General features: G+C 38.5%; 1 protein-coding gene across 1 annotated transcript in view; it reads right to left on the bottom strand.

Annotated features, from left to right (window-relative positions):
• Positions 1–23255, bottom strand: part of NCS1 (neuronal calcium sensor 1) — a 1842585-nt gene that overhangs the window by 1625944 nt on the left and 193386 nt on the right. The window contains exon 2 of the mRNA XM_044058472.1: positions 15595–16273. Coding sequence (XP_043914407.1) covers positions 15595–15658 — 64 coding nt within the window. The 5' untranslated portion in view covers positions 15659–16273. The remainder of the gene's footprint in view (positions 1–15594; positions 16274–23255) is intronic.

Below are 23255 nucleotides of genomic sequence, written 5' to 3'. Positions count from 1 at the left end.
TCCTACTACAAGTGAATAGACTGCAGACACTACAGTGCAGCTTTAGGGAGGTGCTGTCCTTCTTATTAGAGTGTCATCCTTTGACTGAAATGTTAAACTGAGGTAGATGGTGGTAGCTCAGGTGGATGTAAAAGATCCCATAGTATCTATCAAAGAGTGGTGGGGTGCCTTATTATCACTTTTCCTCATTTCTTTCATTATTTGTACTTGATGTCATACTTTACATTATATGATGACTAGCCATTAATGTTCAAAAACGTGCACTCTGATTGGTCAGCCCAACCAGAGTACCAGTTGTAAAATCGAGCATATACCAACAGAAAAAAAGTCTGGTCGCCCAGTCTTTCTTCTGTTATGCTATGCAGCTTTCCAGATGGGATAGAGAAAATATAAGGATAATCAGGCACGTTACGCAAAACTAAAAAAAACGTATCTGATCGATCTTGTATTTTCTCTGCACTGTCTCTCTCGTACGTCTGAATGGTTACGGATTTCAATTAAAAAAAAAAAAAAAAGGCAACATATCTTCCTTTCTCTGTTGCTTCCTTTCCAAAGCACTGATGTACTGCCCAAAATACACCTTTTGCCATTTTTTCATATTATAATACATATGATATTCAATTTCATCTACTCCTGTAGCTTTTTCCATATCTATATCTTTTAATATTTCAAAATCTCCTACACTTATATTTTTTCCTTAATCACATTCTTTTCTTAACTTCTTTATCTCCTATATTTGCCTCTTTTGTCTCTACCTTCTTTAGTGTATTTTTATATACCACTCTATTACTTCAATTATTTCTTGCGTGTTCACTTTCTCTCCATCATCATCCAGTTCTCTTATTACTCTTTCATTTTCTCTCACCATTTTATTCAAATAAGGAGTCATTTTTTTCCTTGTAAAAAGTACCTTTGCGTATATAATATTTTTTTATCCTTTCTTGGTTCATTTCATATATTTCCTTCTCCTTTCCATAATTTTTTTTTTATTATTTCTATGTCTCTAAACACTGTCGGACTTAGTAAGCTATACTTCTTTTCATCATATGACATTCTAAAAAACACTTTATTTTCCTTTACAACTTAACCACCAATCAGTCCAATTTTCGTAAAATATTCTCATTTCTACATGATCCTCCCATAGTTTATCATTTTCCTTTCACTCATCTAAATCTTTTTCATTCAACCTTTTGATACCTTTACCTATCCTTACACACACTTCCTTTTCCTTTACTTCTACCCATATAGCCAAATGATCTAAGAAACCGGTTTTCTTTGTTCCTTCTTTTATAAATTTTAAAGTATCAGATATTATAAAATAATCAATCTTTCATCTTATTTTTTTTCAAAATAATTATCCCACATGTGCAGCTTTTTACTTTTCATTATTTCATATACTATCTTAACATCATTACCTTCTTTCTTTACCTTAAAATCACAATTAAAATTGCCTACAAATATTACTTCCATATTTACTCCTACATAGTTTAAAAATTTTAAAAATATCCTCTCTTCCTTTTTTTGTGACATAAGAATATATTACAATGATTCTAAAAACATCCGTCTTACATCTACCACTGTTACTCTAACTAGAGTATAATCTAAAACCTTAACTATTTTCTTACATAAAACAGCAATTCCCGAAAACATATCTTTCCCCATATTCCATACAATACTCCCACGCCATAAGTTTTCCATCTGCTTCCTTTCTTGTTCCATCAAGATTCTTCTACCTTGTAAAATAATTACATGCATATCAAGTAATATACACCATTCCACAATACCTAACCTTCTTCTAACAATTTTTATACTGTTAACATTTGATAAGACCCTCAGGTCCTTCCAGATTTATTATTTTCCCACTTTAACCCTTATCTTTTTTTTCTTTCATAATCACATTTTTAAATTTTCTTTTCCTATCTTTCACCCTTCTCCCTACTGAACATTTTTTTTTACCTCTTACTATTTTCCAATTACTAACTTCCTCTTCACTTGTTTCCAGTACCAATTGCTCATCTTCATTCTCATTTTCTTTACTCATTATATTTTTATCTTCCTCTTGTACGATATTTTAGTTTTTCAGGTTCATTTTCTGCATTATTTTTATATCATGCACAAGTGCTTGCATTTCTCTTTTTGCACAATAAGCAAGTGTACATCACAGTTAACTAAATCATACACAGTCTTTCAACATTTTTTACACATCAATTTATATTTCTTTGCTTCATGTCCCACTTCCCCACAAACAAATCATCTTTTATCATAATCACTTATTAAATGATCATTTTTCCCACAAAAAAGCAGTTTTTCATCTGTCCCTTATATCTTACATATCCTCTACTTCCTTCAACAATTATTACACTCTGAATATGCACAATTTTATCATTTTCCATTTTCAAAATTATACCACAATCCTACCCCTCAGTCCATAGATCTCTGTCGTCATATACTTTCATAATGTCCAACATGTCTTTACAAACACTGTTTTAGTCTTTCAATACCTCTTTATCTACTTCAAAGTTGTACAGCAATCTTCTTTTGTTTCTCTATAAAAAATAATCTGCACAACATAAAGGTTCATGAATTAGTCTTTCTTTTTTTATTTTTAATTTCTCTAAAAAAATATTCCATGTATTGCCCAGTCTCAAAGATAATGTCACAGTAAGTCTCTCTATTAATATGAATGAGAGCTCGTACCTTGTTGGGTGACATTCCTATGGATGCAATAACTGTGTCCCATACCTTGTACCTTTCTACTTCTTTTTCTTTCTTACCGCTGAACCATACAATGAACTTCTTCAGAATCTCTCTTCCTCTTTCTCTTAATTGCTTTCATCCCTCTTTCACCATCAATGCATATGACTGACTGACTTCTGAAATTTCTCTCGCCTCCTATTCCTGAATCTTGTCCATAATGTCACACCACGAAACTGCTGCTTCACTCTCCAGTTCATTCTGCATTATCATTCTTGATCATTCAATCTTTCAAATAATCATCCTGCAACCCTCCCAACTGAAGAGCTGTAACTACACACTCCAACTTGGACCCAGAGAACAGACATTTTTGGAATAGGCACTGCAAACCGTGTGAAGGTTCGATTACCTTCACATCATCATTTTCCTTTACTTCAACTACCTCATCCTTCCTCAACAACTCATCCAATCCCTCAATCGTAACCTCACCACTCAAACGACAGCTCTCCAACTCTGCTTCCTTCTGCACACACACCTCTTCTTTTCTGCTATTCGACATTTGTGCTACCTCCATCTTCCTTCCAGTTTCTTCGAGCCACCTTCACACCCAGAATGGAAACCGGAAGTATAACAGCCAAAACAGAGTCTCCATACTCTTTAAAAAGAGTAGGGGAAGTTCCCTGACACCCTAGCCAAATTTCCCCTTATAACAGAAATACCACCTCGGGTCTCTCCTGAAAAGGCCACTAGCCTAGTGAGATTAACTCAAACAACAGAATAAATAAATAAAAATAAACAGATCTCTAAGCAGCTGGTATAGCCAGTAAAAATTTGCTCTTGCAGGGAAAATCATAACTGATTCATGTTTCACTTAATTCTAGAAGCAGTGTGTTAGAGACACAGAACTGTAAAATGGTGGGGTGCAGCACGTTACATCAACTTAGACTGTGCCACATTATTACATTCTTCAGAGTGTCTGGTTTACAGTCCTTTTTTATTCTGACAGTTAGATTTTAGAAGTGTACATCCTTACTGTTAAATTGTTAATTTTCAGCTCACAGCCATGTTTCTCTCATCAGCTACTGAAACACAGCTTTTAAGAAGCAGAGTGTCTTGGACAATTCCACGTACTAATTAACTTGCATTGGCTGGTTATGTTGTGTATTAATTAGTGAGAATCGACATTCCTAGGTTCCAACAACTATGTTAGCCTCCATCTCCAGACTGCAGTGCCAGTCTCTCCTGATTACGCTGTAAGCAAATCTTACTTTCCAAGAGAAGTTCATGAGCATCCACTCATGGGTAAAAACCTACACTGCAATTCTTTATAATTTATTCAAGAGTTTAAGTTAGTATTCAGGTGAAAGTTAGGACTGGAAGTGCACAGTATTACAGATTCACACAGGCAGACAAGGTCCCAAAGGGCTCTTGTCCCTCTATACATTTATACTAGCTCCTCAGGAAAAGGTAAGTGCTCTGTTTAAGAAGGAGCAAAAGGAATAGGGGGTTTTGATTTCATACTTTGTGTGTTTGTTAACTAGGATAGTCCATCTGGGCATGCAAGTTCCCCTTTTCAGCATATATATATATAAAATGCATTAGAGCATTACCACAAAAAATAAATGTGCTTTACAATATTGAGGATATTATTGCTTGTGTTAGTTTGTTAGGGTAAGGTAGTGCACACAGCCTATCTTGACCTCGCCAAGGTTTCTGATACCATCCCACACTCTGGAATTATAGATAAACTCATTAAACTGGGCATAAATCCCTGTGTCACAAGATCTGTGGCCAACTGGTTCACTGACAGAACCTACACAGTAAAAGCAGCCGACTCCAAGTCTGACTTCAGACCAGTGATGAGTGGAGTACCACAGGGTTCAGTCCTGAGTCCTCTCCTGTTCGGCATCTACTTCTCTGAAGTGCAGCCCAACAGAGAAGGTCTTTGGCTAACAAAGTTCACAGATGACTGCAAACTGGGAGCCATAACAGAATCACCTAATGATGGAGACATTCTACAAAAGGGCCTCACAGTGACAGATGCTTGGTGTCAAAGTCATGGCCTCAAGCTCAGACGTGCACTGTCACCCCCGTTGGGAAAAACTCTGTACCCATGAACTACCACATAGGCAGTAGCTCACTAAACACTGAAGTGTGATAGGAGACCTCAGGACACAAGTGGATAGTAGTCTCTCCGTACATAACCACATCTCCACAGTTGTCAGGAAATCCTTCTACGTGGCACACCTCATCACAAAAGGGTTCTCCTCTAGAAAAAAAGGAGGTCATTGTTTCTCTCTACTCATCCCTCATCAGACCTTAGGTTCATAGATTAGTACTAGGCTAACTGCCCTTGCGAGCCATTGTAAGCCTAGCCAATTATCCCCCTGTGAGATTCAAACCCTGTACCTTGTGTTTGCAAGGCAAACACCTTAACCATTAGGCCACCCTCCCAAAACATTTGTAAAGCATTGCAGGTGTTGAACTCTGGACCATGCATACTATAGTCATGGGACTTACCACTAAGCCATCCAAGGTGTATACTATTATAGAGTACAATGTCCAGTTTGGCATGTATCTCACAAGACACCTACAACAATTGGAAAGGCCACAGAAATACCTAACTAAGAGGATTACCAGCCTCAAACAGATGCCATACGCAGACAGTCTCAAAAATCTCCAGCTGTACTTTGTCGCATATCACCTACTCAGAGGCGATCTCTTCCTAACATACAAACCTATGTCAAACCCAGAGCTGCTAGACATGCTACACTTAAAGAAATCCCAATCTCTCTAAACCACAGACTCCAGGGACCTAAACCTTGTCACCACAATAAACAGAACATGCTGGAGGGATAGATTCCTGTCCCAGAGACTTCCCATACTCTGGAACAAACTACCCATTCATGTCAAGCAAAGCTCCTCATTGTCCCTGTAAAAAAAATTGACAACTGGATGGGACACAAAAAATTCACCCACGGGGATCAATTCTGCGGCACTGCTCGACAGGGGCACAGGAAAATCATTTTCGTGGGTGGCGAAATCCAAGGAACCTTTTTGGCTAGGCTTATATATAGGCCCCAAGGCTGATAGGTTCATAGGTACCTACCTATGAACCTATGTAAATGGAGACGGGTGAGCTACTGCTAAAACTAAACATATGTGGTAGCAGGTAATGCATGAGAGGGATGAGAGAGCCACAGTAATTAAGGGAAGTAGTGAGAAAGGATAAATGCTTTTAGGAGAAATGCTTTGTTAAAATACGTACTTGTATCTGAGGTATTGTTATAAGAAAAGCATTTTGTAAAGAGTATTAGGAATTGGCACGTAATTCTATTTAATAGACAGTTTATTGACCAAAATGATCTGACTGGGCTATACAAGAACCCTTTTTAACAGAGGCACAGGGAGAAAAGCTACATTTTAAAGTATGCAAATGATTTCTGTAAAAGAACATTCCATGAGGATGCTAAGTAGTTATGTAATTGATTTTGGAAAAGTTTACAAATTAACTTAGATCTCATTTCTTAACTTGGCAAGAGATGTAGGAATACAGTTTCCAAAATGATTTGTGGATTTTATCAGTAGTTGCTTTTGCTTTGCAAATCTCAGTGGTCTACTTGATTTGCATCTTTGAACTAGGGTTTTGTAATGAGGGATCTCTATTTTGTTTGAATATTATGCTGCAACTATACTAGGTGCGATCATGTGGATGCAAGCAGCCCTTTAGTAACCTCCATGGAACAACATGACTTTGCAGGAAATTTAAATTATTAACATAAAGGAATTTTAAACTGAATCTTCAATTCTTTGCTCACAGATTCACAACTCTGGGAGGGAAGCCATTATACAAGAGGTCACGACTGTAAAGTAAGACCACTGCACATGATCTTTAACAATACTTGTGAGAAACAGGTGAAAGATTCATCTACGAGGGATAGTTTTTTTTTTAGTGTGAACCAGCTACTTTATATATGGAAAAAGATGAACGTAGATGTTTGAGTGTTTTTTTTTCTTTAGTCTAATCTAATGGTCATGTAGAGTACAGTTCTTTGTATTTTTATTTCCAAATCATATAAGAGGGAGGGCTATGATCACTTATGGAATCCAACAGTATTCCTGCTTCACTGATTTTGTTAAAATCGTTTAGTAATGCAAAATCTCTACTTTCTTTTTGTATATCTTGTCTATCTTAGATGACTGCTGAATTAGTGCATGACAAAAAAGTTTGTTTAAATTTTCTACTGAGTTGTAGACACATGTTAAGCATGACCATTTTTACTAACATCTTCAGTTATGAATAACTCTTGCTTTATGGTTTATGTTACCCAGAACAGTACACATTCTAGAGCAGTGGTGTATGCTTTGATGTTAAAGGAGATGCATATGAAATCAAATATTTTTTTGCAATTATTTACTTTAACAGGGCTGTAAGGAAGAGTTGTTTTAATTTATTAAATGTTGACACTAATTGATGGTGGTTTCTCACCTAGGCATTGAATAAATGACTGACACCTCACCTGCTTGTTTGGAAAGGCTGTCTACCTTACCTAAACTATATCCAGGGAAATGGTGATATGTAGATTAAGCCCGTTCAGTCATAGCAAGCACATCAGGTTTATGAATTCCTATCAAGTCACAAGAATCTGCAAGTTTTTTTCCATATATTCTAACATTTATATGCTGTATACTTAGGCCTTGCTTTGAGTATTTGGTGACATGTTGTTGGAGCCAGTCTATTGTTCTATGTCACTAGTAAGATGGAAGTTGACAAATTCCTCTCTTAAAACCTGGTTGCCTCATGGTTTTGGCATCTTTTCAGGCTTGTTGGCTGTTGGTGAAGCACCCACCAAGAGGAGAAAACGCTGAGAGAAGAAAGGAGCCACTTTTGAGACTTTAAGTATTTTTGCTCTGTTTATTTCCTAAGTTTTTCTGCATAGCCACCTATTTTGAGCATTTTCTGGCTTGTTAAATTTGATTTCTGCATTAGTAACTGTATTTAGAGCACAACCTAGAGCTGTTTACTGAATTTCCTGTTTGCACTTATTTTTAAAATCGTTTTTTTTCTCAAAAATTGCATTTTATCTGTCTTTGGCCTAGCACTCTTGTGTGGGGTCATTTACTGCACTGTTATAACTTGCTGATACTTGTTAACCTCTGCTATCTCTGAAAAAACAAAAAAAAAAAAAATCTTGCTTTTTTCTCACTTTTCTGAGATTTAAAAACATTCAGTTACAGGCTTGCTGTTCTTGAACTGTTTGTAAGTTTCTGTGAGGCCATTTTTTGCTTGGGCTAAAGGAAAGTCTCTCTGTTGATCAGTGGCAGTGAAAAACATTGAGCAGCCTGCCTGCCCCTGTGGGAGTGGTTACTGACTTGAAACTGTAGTTTTATTGGCCATTTTGGGTCAATTCCAAAACTCCTTCATCTTCCTCTCTTAAAACCCTCTTTTGCGTGGTTTTGCGCGTTTTTGAGCATAGCGCAACAATGGGCAGCGCCACCTAATTGGGTTTAAACTATTCCTGTCTCCACAAAGTCTGCTCTTCACTTTTTCCCTTAGAACTGCTCTATCTCTCAATTTAAACACCATATTCTCATTCTAAGGCCCTTCACTGGTCCAATTAAGTAATCTTACAAGTTAGCACTACTAAACCATAAGCACTACTTACTCTTATACTCTCTACGATTACCCTGTCCTCTACTGGTCCGTCTTAAATTCAGTTTCCCTATTACTCTAGCATGTCCAAAGGTCAGTCAATGGTTTCCTCTCCAGTCCAGCTGGTGAATCTGGGAATTTTGAGGCAATGTTACAACTGTCTCATGTACACGGACAACCCTCTCCTCCTCCAAACAGGTTCAAATATATGTGAGAGATGCAACTATTTAGCCAAACTGGAGGCTGAGCTCTCTCATCTCAAAACTAGTGTAACCAGTCAGGAGGAGACAGTAACCTCACACAACACAAGTCCAGTATCACATAGTCCCACCACATCAGCGAACCAAACACATAAATACACAAAAACATACTCGGAGGCTCTAAATAAAAATCTACCTAAGCAACAGAGACCTCCAAAGCAGACATCCAAGCAAACGCTACCTCAAAACAAAACACACACAACACATAACCCACAAAGTCAGTGTGCCAAGCAGCCACAGCCCTTAAGGCTGAATAACACACCTGATACTCTTGCTATAGGTGACTCTATTGTCAGACACACTGACGTCCCGCTCACCAGGCTGAATAAAGAGAAGGTCACAGTGAGCTGCCTGTCGGGTGCTAGGATCCGACACATAACACAAGCACTCAGGTCACTCCAAAGCAAATACAAATATGACTCAGTCATTGTACATGCTGGTGTGAATGACCCGAGACGTACCTCCCTGGACTATATGAAAAGAGACATAGAGGAGCTCTCTGATCATGTAGCCCAGGCTGGTATGACCCTGACCTTGAGCAGCATCTTACCCTCACCTAGAATGATGCCACAAGTACAAAGACAAAATGATCGATTTTAACAATTGGCTAAAATTATGGTGTCATTCAAAGGGGATCCAGTGTCTGTCAGTCTGGGATGACATGCTCGACAAGCCATGTTGCTTCGCTAGGGACGGCTTGCACCTGTCACCACTGGGCTTTCGGATATTGGCAAAGGCTCTTGCCACCCCCATAGTGCCTTTTTTAGGCAAGGCTCAAAAGTCAAACCCACCCCCATAGACAGCACAAGGAACAAGAAACTAAGGGTAATGCTGCTAAACGCCAGAAGTCTTAACCTCAAGATGCACGCACTCGAAGCTCTCCTCAGTATGGAGAACATCGATATCTGTGCAGTGACAGAAACCTGGTTCAAGGCTCCAGAGAGCACCCCAGCACTACCAGGCTATACCTCATATCATGCTTTTCGGCCCCAAAACCCAGACCGAACCACAAAAGGAGGGGAGTTTCCATATTTATCAAGGATATCCACACCTCCAGGTTAGTGGCATTGCACGGCATCGGAGACCATCCATGTGCAACTAACAGTGGGCAAGACTGATTTTCAGTTTATAGCATCCTACAGACCACCCTCTCAAAGTCAGGAATCCCATTCGGCTTTCCTGAAAACATTGGAGAACATGAAGATCTCTCCGAACACCATTATATTGGGCGACTTCAACTACCCAAACATTGACTGGAAGCACTACTCAAGCCCCAGCACCTTAGCCCAAAGATTCCTGGAAATTATAAACTCAAATGCTATGGAACAACTAGTCACCACTCCCACAAGAGGGGACAACATACTAGACCTGATCATTACCAACATGGAGACTCTGTACTCCACACCAGAAGTATATCCCTCATTGGTAAGATCAGACCATAAATTAATTTCACTGGATGTCCACATCCCGACCCCACTCCCAGCCCAGAAAACCACGGTGAAAAACTTCTCAAAAGCGAACTTCTCACTTCTCAAAACCGAAGTGGAATCCTTCAAAGCCCGAGGGCCAGTGGAAACGACAGCCCAAACTGCAGAATCCTATATAAATGCATTCTACGGACATCTCCAGGAATGCATGGATCATGCTATCCCAAACAAAACCAAGACCCAATCATCCAAAGGCAGGCGTCCAGTCTGGTGGACCCCTGCCATAAATAAACTGTACAACAGAAGGAGGAAGCTACTACATGATAGAGCAAAATCCCTAATAGGGAAGGCATCTCTGATCAGTACTAGCAAAAAAGTACGATCCCTCATAAAATCCTCCAAGGCCAGCTTCGAGAGAAAAATTGCACAGGACACCAAAGACAATCATAAGGCTTTTTTCAGTTATGTTAGAAACCTGGGATGCAACTCCCAGACTTGTTCTGAGTTGATTCTAAACGACAAAAAATACACTGAACCCACAGACATCGCCAATATCCTGGCAGACAGGTTCAGTGCAAACTTCTCCACCCCCAAAAGAGCAAGTATCTATCCAAGCAGAGGGCTGCCTCCCAAACATCTCAGATGCTCAGGTGAAGGCTGCCCTCTCCAAAGCAAAAACACTGCTTCCATGGGACCAGATGGCGTCCCAGGTTGCGTCCTACATGAACTACAAGAGGAACTAATCCCTCAAATAAAACAGCTATACAATCTCAGCCTCACTACAGGATATGTGCCCACAGAATGGCGTACAGCAACAGTGGCCCCACTCCACAAAGGTGGAGCCTCTACGGACCCTGGAAACTATCGCCCCATAAGCCTGACTAGCTTAGTCTGCAAGGCTATGGAGAGGATCATCATGGAGCTCATAAACAAAGACATTGGGGACCTACAGACACTAGATCCTACCCAGTTCGGCTTTGTCAAGGGCAGATCCTGCCTTTTGAACCTGGTTGACTTCTTTGAAACAGTCACCAAAGCCATAGATGAAGGGAAGGTAGTCCACACAGCCTATCTGGACCTTGCAAAGGCATTTGACACAATACCCCACTCGGGCATCATAGATAAACTATCCAGCTTAAATATAAACCCCTATGTCACAAGATGGGTCGCAAACTGGCTCAAAGACAGAACCCACAGAGTGAGAGTTGCTGGAGCCATGTCAGACTTGAAACCGGTCACAAGTGGCATCCCACAGGGTTCTGTCCTGGGACCACTCTTGTTCGGTATATACTTTTCCGAGGTACAGGCAAACGTGGGAGGACTATGGCTCACCAAGTTTGCAGACGACTGCAAACTGGGCGCCATAGTCAACTCTCCAGCTGACACAAACATCCTTCAAAAAGGTCTCACAGAGACAGATAACTGGTGCCAGCGCCATGGTTTAAAGATAAATGCCAAAAAATGTATAGTCATACCCTTTGGCAAAAACAATGTGCCCACAAATTACCACATAGGCGGAAACCCATTAAGTACAGAGAAAGCTATTAGGGACCTGGGGACCCAAGTTGATAGCAATCTCTCCTTTGAAAACCACATTGCCAAAGTGGTTAGAAAGACCTTCTACATAGCCCACCTCATCACGAAGGGTTTCACATCTAGATCAAGAGAGGTAATCGTGCCCCTTTATTCATCCCTCATCAGGCCCATCATAGAATACAATGCCCCTTTTGGGATGTACTTTACCCGACACCTGCAGCAATTAGAAAGACCCCAAAAGTATCTCACCAAGAGGATCAAGGGTCTCAAACAGATGCCATATACTGCTCGGTTAAAAAAACTCCAGCTCTACTCAAGTTGCATACCGTCTACTTCGAGGCGATCTATGCCTGACATACAAAGCTATGTCAAATCCAGAATTAATGGACATGCTCCACCTCAGTAAATCTAAATCCCTTAGAGCCACACACTCCAGGGACTTGAACCTCAGCACAGAAATAAATAGAACTTGCTGGAGGGACAGGTTCATAACCCAGAGGCTCCCTTCGCTCTGGAATAGAATTCCAGTTCATGTGAGGCAGAGCACCTCACTGAATCTCTTCAAGAAGAATCTCGACAAGTGGATGGGGGATCGTAGGTTTGTCCCAGGGATTACTCCCGTGTCACTATTAGACAGAGGCACAGTAAACTAAACCTTAAAAAGGGCACAGTATACTCAAATCAAGGGGTGGCGTAAGCCATACAGAATCGGGCTAGGCTTATAATTGCCCCAGGGCAGATAGCCTAGTATGAACCTATGAACCTATTAAGTGCGATTTCAAAAGGAGATGATGTATTTTACATAGCAGTAGCATTATGGTTGCAGGTCTTTGAGTTGGTGGTAATATTTAGGCATCTGGCCCCATTATGTGAGCAATTATGTGGTTGTAAAATAACTGAAGTGAAACTAGCATATCTGCAGGCAGTTTTGGCTTATCTTGTGTTTCTTTACTGAGTTCATAACAGGGTTTACAATGCTTTATATACTTTTATTTTAATATTCTTTATTTTATGTATAGACTGCAATTTATTTTACTTATTTTTTTCCTTCCTGTTCTGTAAACCACTTTGTGAGAAAGCACTGTAATACAAGCTGCACTGAATTACCTAATCAACTAAGCACTCAGTCAATAAATAAATATGACTAAAAAAAGTATTACAGATTCATTTTTTGACTGTCATATTCTCTATATATGTATGACCTCAACAACTTTAATGGTTCAGATTCTGTTTTATTCCACTGGAAGTTTTCCTTATGAAATGCTCAAATGCATATGATGGAGGGGCCTTCTAATTACATGAAGTCAAAGAAATTATACAAATAACGCCTCTCTGAAGAAACCTTTCCTGTGGTTTGGGCTGTCGTACAGCAAGTTAATATCCTCCCTTGAAAGTAAGACAATAAGGAAAACTAATATATATACACACATATATATATATATATATATATATATATATATATATATATACACACACACATACACACATTTATGTGCGAGAAAGAGGTGCACATATTTACAGAGTTACTTAAAACTATACTAACACAGATTACACTATAAATTTGGACCAAAAAAGAAAAATGAAATTACTACTCTAACTGCTATAGAACTACATCACAAAGTGGAGTTTAAAAGTAACTTCCTTCCATGTTGTTCTCATATTTTAACACTGAACTTGATGAAGTGCCCTGCATATTGAAAGTTTTCATCCCACAATTCAAATATCATTGTCACAATCAGAAAAAGGCTAAGGAGTATAATGCCCAGTCTAAACGTTTATTCATTCTCTAAATTATGGATTGTGAAAAACAGCAGCAAAGTGGCAGATTTTTCAAACCAGTTGAAAGCATTTAGAGACAGTAAACAGCAAGCCTGTAGCAGACCTGCATTATCCATTTCCAGCTTTTATAACAGGTCTACCTTTGAAAGTGCCATAAAATATCCAAGATTCCAAACATAGCCACAAGATCCACTGATGCCGCTGCTACTACCTAGGACTACCTTGAAAACAAGCTATCAAAAAGGGAAGTGGATTCTGGACAGCTAAACAACTTAGACATGCAAATTAGGATGTGCATGGAAACCACATAACAGAGAATCCAGAGAACATCTGCAAACTATGCTATTAAGTCTTAACAGCAGTTATCATGAGATGACCAACATTAAACTCTGGATGATATAGTTCAGCATGCCAAAAGTAATGTGCGTTTTGAAAGGCTAATGACCATTTACAAAAATATGGTTGTCAGTTTTGTAGCTGTTACTATAACAGAACTGTATTACATGATGGAAGGAAAAAGAATGCATTAGATACCAAGCTAACTTGACATTTAGGCAAGAAGTATTTCAGCATGCACCACCACATTCAAATGTTTTTTTTTTTTTCCAGGAAGAAATACAGAGAAGACAATGACAATAAACATCAACTTTATAAATAATGAAAAGCCAGTGATGAAGTGATACACATACCTGTCAGAGTTACAAGAATAAGCTGTAAAGGTATGGGGTATGCTGTTATACCAAACGGCATACAAGACAAATCTATTACTTCAAACAGAGAGTAGTCTCCATAAAAAACAAGGCTTGTCCTAATGACGTGATAGAAACTACAGCTACAGTAGCTTTCCAAACAAGTCCAGACAATTTCCCAGGGGAGCATGTTATTGACCCATTATGTGCAGAATCAGCCACAGTAACATTCTAGTTCATGAATATTTCATAAATAAGAGCATTTGTACTCAATGGTACAGTCAAAAAGTGAGCAGTCAGGATGGTTGACAAGATTCAAACGGATAATGGCTTGACAAGGAATGTCTTTTATGAGAGCTCATCAAAGATACGCATTGAAGAATTAACAGGTCAAGTAGCTTGCCACAACATACATGAGTGGTAGCTGTAATATATACATCTAGGTTACTTTCCTCTTCTAGTTTCACAGCTTTTTGCCCTAACTTACAAGCTACATATTGTCCATATTGAAACCTTAGTAGGTTTAAAGGATGTTAAGTAAATGCCAGAGTAACAGCACTATTTAAAAGAAAAACCTTAATTATATTTCACTTATAAAAATGACACTTGGAGAGAACAATATTGATATTCAAACAGAAAATGAAGGACTAGGCTTCTCTCTCACCCTGAACGCAGGTAACATGAATGAATGAGCTCATTCCTCCACTAAGTCATTGACTGCCATTCTCCAAGAGTCATCTATAAAGAATGCTTTAGTTAGCCTACATGTGAGTGCACAAACCTTACAAACAAACCCATTTTAGAAGGAACCATTCTAACCTGCTGCAGCAGCCTTCAGTCCTTTCAAACTGACAAAGCACATAGACACATATACGCAGACCTCCTGCATCTCAAATGACAGTATTTCAAGGATGTACTTTAGTTTCTGCGTTACTTTACTAATAACATACATATTAAAACTGACAAAATGTTTCCAGAGTGGCAGATCTCAACCAACAACCCCCACCCACAAGAAATAGAAAGAGAGGATTTCCTTTATTTATTGAAGTCTGTGGAAACACCTTGCACCACTCAGGGCTAAGAAGGTAAATATTTTTTTCATGTCTCCTTGCAACAGACAGCTAGGGCTAAACAATGTGTGCAGTGAAGAGAATGAAATGGGGAGGTTCCTATTTACTTTTCTTTGTTCCTCTGCATGTAACAAGGCTGTGCGGGAGTTCCACAGCTGCATGCTATATCTGCTAGGCTATTCACACCACCAGCCTCCACAGAGAGGGCAAAGCAAGTAAACACAACACCCATCTGGTGTGTTCTCATTCACAGTATACAGCATCAGGTCAGCATTAGCACCTAATGTATTTGCTGGCAAAATAAAAAAGCATGTGTACTGCATTAAGCTAAGCAACTCCTTCTAATTACTGAAAAGCAATACACATGCACGGTCTGATTAATTACTGTTTTATTCTGACTGGTAATTCCACATTCTTGCCAGGAAAGCAAAGCACATCTTACTTATCACAAAGCAGTGAGCATGCTATTTATTTAATTTTACTTACAGTAGGTCTTCCTTGTCAGCTCTTCCACTACTTCTGGTTTCAGCTTGCTGTTAGATTTTCCCATGTTGCCAGTGTAAGGTCCTCTAGTGCATTGAATGTAAACTGTAAATCCCTAGTCCAAATGTTCGAGTATAGGTCCTTGAAGGCTTCAATTCCTCACAGAGAGGAAAAAACTTCAGTCTACTGTCCCCACCTATTATAGCAAGAAGGGAGATTTTTTTTTAATTCCCCAAGTCAAATCACCTCTTTACACCAAAAAATACCTGAAAGTCCAGCCTAATTGTCAAGCTGCATCATCTTATGCCGAGGACACTGTCTTCTGCTTACAGCTCTCTGATGCAGGGAGTGCTCTGCAAAGCTCAGTTCCCTTGCCCGAGTGAGCGTGTAGTGTTGCTTTGGTTGTCCCTGGTAACAGTCTCTCTCTGGTGCTAATAGCCAGGATTTGTCACTGCCTGCCAGACTGCTGATAAGGAGTGGAAAGTGGAATCTGCCATTCAAGCAGTAGAACGACTTTCTTCTTTCCTGTTCCTTCTCATTCCTCCCTCTCTTGCTTTCTCTTTCCTTCTCAGTTTCAGACTGCTTCTTGAGAAGACTGACCTTGACTAAGTAATTCTTTAGAGATTTTCAACTTTCAAAGTTTGTTGTTACCTGTGGTGTTTTCCAGTTTCAAAGTAGAAAGCTAATGCAAGAAAAAAAAATGATTTTAAACTTGTAGCTTTAATTATATTGTAACCTTATAACATTTATGCAACTTAAATGCTTATTTTCCAGAGATGTACATTTTCCTCCTCTTCCTGTCCACTCCTCTGTTTTTAATTACTAAAAGCAAACTAATATTTCACTTGGTCTTTAAAAATGTATTTTCTACCTGCTAATTAATTACTATTATACAATGACTGCAGATTAGTATTCCAAAACGTGCACGCTGATTGGCCAGCCCAACCTGAGTGCCTGTTGTAAATCTGACATATACTACTGGAAAAAGGTCTGGTTGCCCAGACTTTTTCCAATAGTAAAAGTCTTGATTTTTTTTTTGTTTGTGTTAGGTAGCAACGGAGAACAGAAGATATCCATTGCTATAATCTCGCTATGTTATACATTTAACATAGCAAGATATCTTAAAAAAAAAAGCAACGGAGATCTCACTTTCTCCGTTGCATTTTTTAAAGATATCTCACTACGTTAAACTCATTTAACGTAGCAAGATAGCTTTAAAAAAGAGAATGGACATCTTCCTTCCTCCGTTGCTTTTTTTAAAGATATCTTGCTATGTTAAACTTGTTTAACATAGTGAAACAGCTTTAAAAAAGCAACAAATATCTTCCTTTCCTCCGTTGCTTCCTCTACACAGCTCTGATCTACTGCATAAATCCCAGGATAGCGGAAAACCACGGAAGGGCACTACGTAGGTATTATACAAAGGCATTATTTAAGGAAAGCATACTTTTTTTGTTTTAAATAATGCCATTGTATAACAGCAATAACCCAGGTCTGGGTATGGCTTCGCCCTCGTGACCAAACCACACCAACCATGGGTAAATCTAGCATTACCCACACCCAGACGTGGGTTATTGCTTAATTAACCAACATTACCTTGAAAGGGCACTGTCAGTATAGGGGAACAGAGAAGAGTCTAACAAATATTTTTTATTAAGACATTTTATCTTGGCTATATAAATGTGCTAAAATTATATAATTATGTCTGAAAGCATAAAAAAAGTAACTAATAAATGCATTTTAATTTGTTTACAAAATAGCAAGAGACTCTTAGGGCTAGAAATAAGCCAAAATGTTACAATGCTGCAGATCAGCAGAAAGCAGTTCTGTGAACCTTAACATTTCAAGCTGGTATTTTTTTTTTTTTTTTTTTACAAATTTCCTTTCTAGACTGTATGTTTTACTTACTCTCAATCTATTAACCACGTGGGTGGACCGGACCAAGGACCATTTTCAGCCACAATCTGAACAACATGGCAAATACAACATAAGATAAAATGACAAAGTACATTACACATACAATCACTTACTGTCATGTTCATTATTAATGGAAGTCAACAGCCTGTTACAACAAGCAACAAGAACAGCAGAAGTAACACCCAACAAAGATTTAACATTATAGTATATAAAAACTACATACACATAATAAACTGATCTTTTGCAACACTAAATTTAATAGCTTGAATAAAGGAAGAAGAGTATGTAATAGAAAGATCAATTAGAGAGTTTATCAAGCAGATAGGTGTGAAGGAATAGGGTTGGGGACAGATGAAGTCCAAAAGACGGACGGGGAGAAAAGTTCATAATATGGAAAGGGTTAAGAAAATTAAAAGAATAGTGAAGATGAATGTTATTTAGAATAGTTGTGACCCATAAGACCCTTCTTTCTTTCTTTTGTTTACCGGGGCAAGGGCAGGACAGAAAGCTAAAGAGGTCAGAGCGTCTGCAGAATTTTTTTTTCCTCTGGAGTAAAAGGATGCCACGTCCTGACCTGATGGAAGCTACACAAGAGAAAACATGCCAGTAGCACAATATGCTAGAACACAAAGAGGAGTAGACATGCACAGTAGACTAAGTTAGCACTGTATAGTATAGCCCTGGAAGTTAAAACCTGAAGTAAAATTGCTGGGCATAGAATAACAAGGGCCACTACTAAATCAACCAGTTGGTCATGTTACCAAATCCAGATATCCTAGATGTGTCGCACAGTGCGGTTTTACAAACCTTGCAAATTAATGTTTACATATAAAAATACTGAGGACAGATAAATGTTTTTGTTTTGATCACTTTCACTCATGCCATTGTGATCTTCAAGCCCCCCCTCCACTCACTCTATCAGTTTATTCATTCCCCTGAGAAAAGAGAGCTCTAAAGCCAATTTGTCTTTGTAGGGGTGACAGCTGAGCAGTAGAGAATGGTACAATCATCTGTGAAGGTTGAAAGATTTCACTTTTTTTAAATCCCTCTGTGAATGCTCACTAATGTGCTCCAGGATTTAGTATGCAAAGGGCATCAGCAAGAGTCTGTAAATCACCTCCTCCTGAATCCAGCATTCCTGTACAGTATAAGGATTCACTTCCACTGTGGATTCTACTACAGGGCCATGTGCCTTGGACATGCATCCCACTCACCACCCCCACCCCCAAAAAGAAAGATGAGCCAGCTGCACCACTTCACTTTTCCCCTCCCACCATGCCAGCTCCAACAAGTGTCCAAACGACTAACTGAACTCAAGTCACCTGAGTTGTACTTCAGGCTTTATCCCTTTACACCAAAAGACCTGGAAGATAAACAGAAAACTTGAGTTCTTTCCTCTGTCAGTATTTAAGTATAAACTGAAAAAAAATGAGATCTCCATGATTCATCTAGACATACATTTTCCATTTCTCATTAATCCATTTTTAAAGCGAACAGCATCTACGGGCAGTCAGTCAAAGAAAAGATGGAAAAGAAGCCAAGCTGGACATATGCAAAGTGGTATAAAACAGAAAAAGGGTGGAAGTCTCATTCTATTAAAATGTACTGAAACACAAAGCATTTGCAGATCACCAGTTATTCCCTTTAACCTCTATCCTTCAGATCTGTACCTGTTCCAAAATTTAAGGTGTACAGTTTCAAAAGTCTTTGCATCATGTAAATCAGAAAATGTGGCCCACAAAATGTAATTAAGGATTAAAAAAAGTTTAGTTTAAACAGTTATAATTTGAATGCAAGTCACTAAGCAAAATGTTACATGCTCACTCAGGCAGCTATGAGGTAAACAGTGCTGAAAAGAGGAGCGACTTTAGAGATCCAATGAAACCATCCACTGATGGGCACTCCCTATGCCAATGAAGTGGGGCACTTCACAAAGGAAATCCAAATATGCAAAAGAACACAAACTACAAGATTCAAGGCTAGTAGCAAGATTACTAGGAACCAGGCTGCTTAGGGCTAGGGTAAATACGTCATGAATAGGAAGCGGAAAGTTATTCAAGACTTAATTAGGATCCAACACAGAGTGAAGTTAAAATAAAATCAAACAACTCTGCTCTAGAATTCTTCACTAACTGCAGTTGCTTAAGCTCAGAATCAAATAGCGACAGTTAAACATCATTATAATAGGCTAGTCCCTGTTTTTTAAGTATTTAATGGATCACTAAAAGATTGTCTTCAGTTGGAATAATGTGTTGTATGTTTTAAATAATCTTCAGATGGAAGCACAAGAATTTAACAATACCTAACACTTAGTAACAGGGTGCTAGCCTTCTATCTAAAATTATATCCACACTATGAGTCCTTGAACCAAACTCCAACTGGTGGCTACTACACATTAAGGCTCGACCTAAAGATAGTTTTTTCATGGCATCATTAGACTTGATTCTTGGTCTTATCTGCATTTAAAGCCAATGACTACTCTTTCATCCAGTTTACGATATATTCTAAACAGCTTTTTAATGGAATCGCAAACTGACATGCATTCAAGAAGTATACAGAAATCTGATACTGCAGACCCTGCTTCTAAACATCTCTTAATAGAGCTACCTACAAAGTGACTAACAGCACACACAGAATTAAGCTACACAGGTGGCTGTGCAAATCAAAGGACAAAATGAAGGTTGGACACCACAAACCACCCACTGCATGTTACCTGAGGAGTAAAAGAGGAAGCAGTTCAGCACTGTGAAGAATAAGTAACAGTTAAGTCCACTTACAATACAAAGGATCAACATGACTCTGTGTCAAATGCTTGAAGATCTTAAAGAACCAAGAATTAATATAATCACTGATCTCTTAACCAGTAAGAGAACTACCATAAGTAAACCTGTCACAGTACTATAGCAAGTCCTAAAGCCAGACAGAGATGGATCTAAAAGAGAGAGACAAAGGAGTAATTCAAATTGTATAGTAAACCTTTCGTAATGCCTAAAATGGGAAGATTAAAGAAAGGGCAATAATTAACTGAAGTAGCCCGAGAATGTTTAAGGATCACAGTTATTAAATCCTCCTTAAAGGAGAAAGAAACATGCCATGCTTTGCATAAATCCTGAAAATATGATCAATAACTAGACCTGAAACATTCCACCGAAATAAAACCAGTCTTAACTGCCAGGGCCTCCACTTCACATAGTTGGGAGGCAACTTCAAACAGGCCCATAAAATCTGGATAGCTCAGATTAAAGAACTCCTGAAATGGACTTAACAGGAGTTAATGCCTCTAACTTGACCCCACTTTATTCTCAACACAATCAAGCCAGCTATTCACATTCAGGAAAAAAGAAGTGGCCAAACAGACTTGGGAAAGTACCCTGGTAACCATTTCTAAGAGCCTGATGGGACTATCTGATGTGGCAGACACTAGACAAAATCAAAGCCCTTTTGAGATATTTCTGACTAGTGTAAAGAGTACATGTCATCCAGCCCAAAGTAAATCTGCAGAAGACCTCTTTCTCCCCTTCCCTCTCTCTAAACAAAAGAGAGGACTTTTTAGAGAGATCTCTGACTACTGCAGAGAATAAAAAATCATCTAGTCCAAGGCAATCGTCCAGAAAATGATTTACTGCCATCCAGCTTCCAGCATCTAACCATCCTTGTGTAAGCTGTGGTACTCAGTTGAGCCATGGTGGCTCAAACTGCATGACAGGGACAAGTTGTGCACTAAGGTGATGACTGATGGCACATGCGATGATCACCTGGCAGCTAACAACAGACTGGTTCAAGCTGTCTATACAATTCTCTTTTAGCAGCTTGCTGAAAACATGTACTAAATTACAAGATTTTGCATTTGCCACATTCCCTAACTCAATTAGCTCAATATCAGGATATTTACAAGAGAAACTTCCAGACTAATGTGAACCAGGACTGGAAAATATTCTAGCCAAGAAAGAAGATGGATAACCAAGTATTATGAAGTAGATACTAAACAGCTGCACCATTCTGCTCTACTCCTAATGTGCTTTAACATCATTTAAATGGCTACAATGTGCCTTATAATCATGAATGACTACTTTTTTTAAAAAATGGTTTGACGGTTTATTTGGTATTATAAATTATGTTCTTGTTTTGCCACTTTCCACAATGTTATATTATTAAAGGTGAAGTTATTCTTACTGTACCAGACAACAAACTTTTATGTACCATATTGGAAAATCCTGGCATATCTTTTACTGAAGTAAATACGCCACCTAATTTACAATCAACATATTTGGTTATCTACAGCCTACATCTCATTTGTATAAGTGAACAGAATAGTTCAAAAATAAATGGCTACAGTACAAAGTCTACTGGGACATAAGAGGCCATCAGCTGGGACAGACTAGTAGATAACCCACTAGCCTAACTCATGTCCTGCTGCTTAGCCCAATGTTTGACCCAGTGGACTACATATGGACTAAAATTTAATATCTTATATCTGTCAGTTGTACTCCCCTCCACCGTGGAACAGTGTCAGATACCTTAGCAAGGTCAATACGCAGCATGCGCTGTTAATGTCCTCCCGGTGTTGCGGTTACATTTTCAAACAGCTGCACAATATTCAAAAAGCAAGCTCTCATTTTAACAAACACAACCTATTCTACATTTAACAAACACAGGTTCCTTGCATCATTCTCAATAAGCTCCATAACGACCTCTTAATAATTTTACACACACAATGATGGTCAGCCCGATAGGTTTAAAACTGTCTATTTCTAGTGTGACTTCTCTCACTTTCTGAACTGATACCAGAACAACTTTCTTCACAAATCATGAATGTGTTCATGTGCCACTTGATAGATGTTAAATTAGGCTTTCCTTGATTCTGAACAAGAAACCACTGGTTAAGCTGTCTTGTACTGAGGAATGTAAGACTATTTTTATTTATGGTAGTATATCTAATATCTGTAATTATATAAATAACTCCCTTAAACTCTGTACCACTCTGAGATTTGTCTGTTTGCTGTGAAGTTTTTTTCTGTAAGTGGATTCATTAAGTTGTACAGCTGCATGATCACTTCATTGTTTAATGTTAACAAGCAACATTCACAAATGTTATCTTTGAATTTTCTAACTAAAAAAACTGCTTTCATCCTCAGAGATTAAAAGAGGTGTGCAAAATGCCTGAGTAGTGCTAATACTGAGGGGAATCACTGCACAAAGCATCCAAAAGCTTATTAGGGATATAGCAATAAAAACAGCCCCAACTGACGATGGTAACAATTAAAAAACCCAAAAACCACCAAAATCAGCACCTGAGAGGGACAGAGGAAACACTTCCCCCAATATGGCAAGATTTTAGCATAATAACAATTTTATTTTCCGCTTTCATCCAAGCAAGGACTTCTTCATAACAGTTCAACTAAAACAAGATACCATATAAAGGAAATGCAACCAATAACGTTCACGAACTGATTAATAGTTAATTAATCCAAACATTTAAAGAAATAGTCTAAAATGAAATACAATCACATTCTACATACAAATCAGTCACCATTAGTAAACTTTAGTCTTCTTCCTTTCATGAAATACTTAATATTGACATTCTTGTTAAGGCCAGATGCCTTATCAGCCCCCAGCCTAATTTGCTACAATGTTTCCCTTAGTTCTACTCTGTTCCTAAAATATCCCCCTCTTAAATTTAGGGGAACTACCTCAATAACAGTAAAGAGAAACTTTTTAACATTATCACAAGACCAAGAATGTTTAAA

This window comes from Protopterus annectens, chromosome 16.part0, assembly GCF_019279795.1.
Source record: "Protopterus annectens isolate FY-2018-M chromosome 16.part0, PAN1.0, whole genome shotgun sequence".
In the NCBI taxonomy this organism is placed as follows: Eukaryota; Metazoa; Chordata; order Ceratodontiformes; family Protopteridae; genus Protopterus; species Protopterus annectens.
This window is presented reverse-complemented; position numbering and strand designations above follow the sequence as displayed.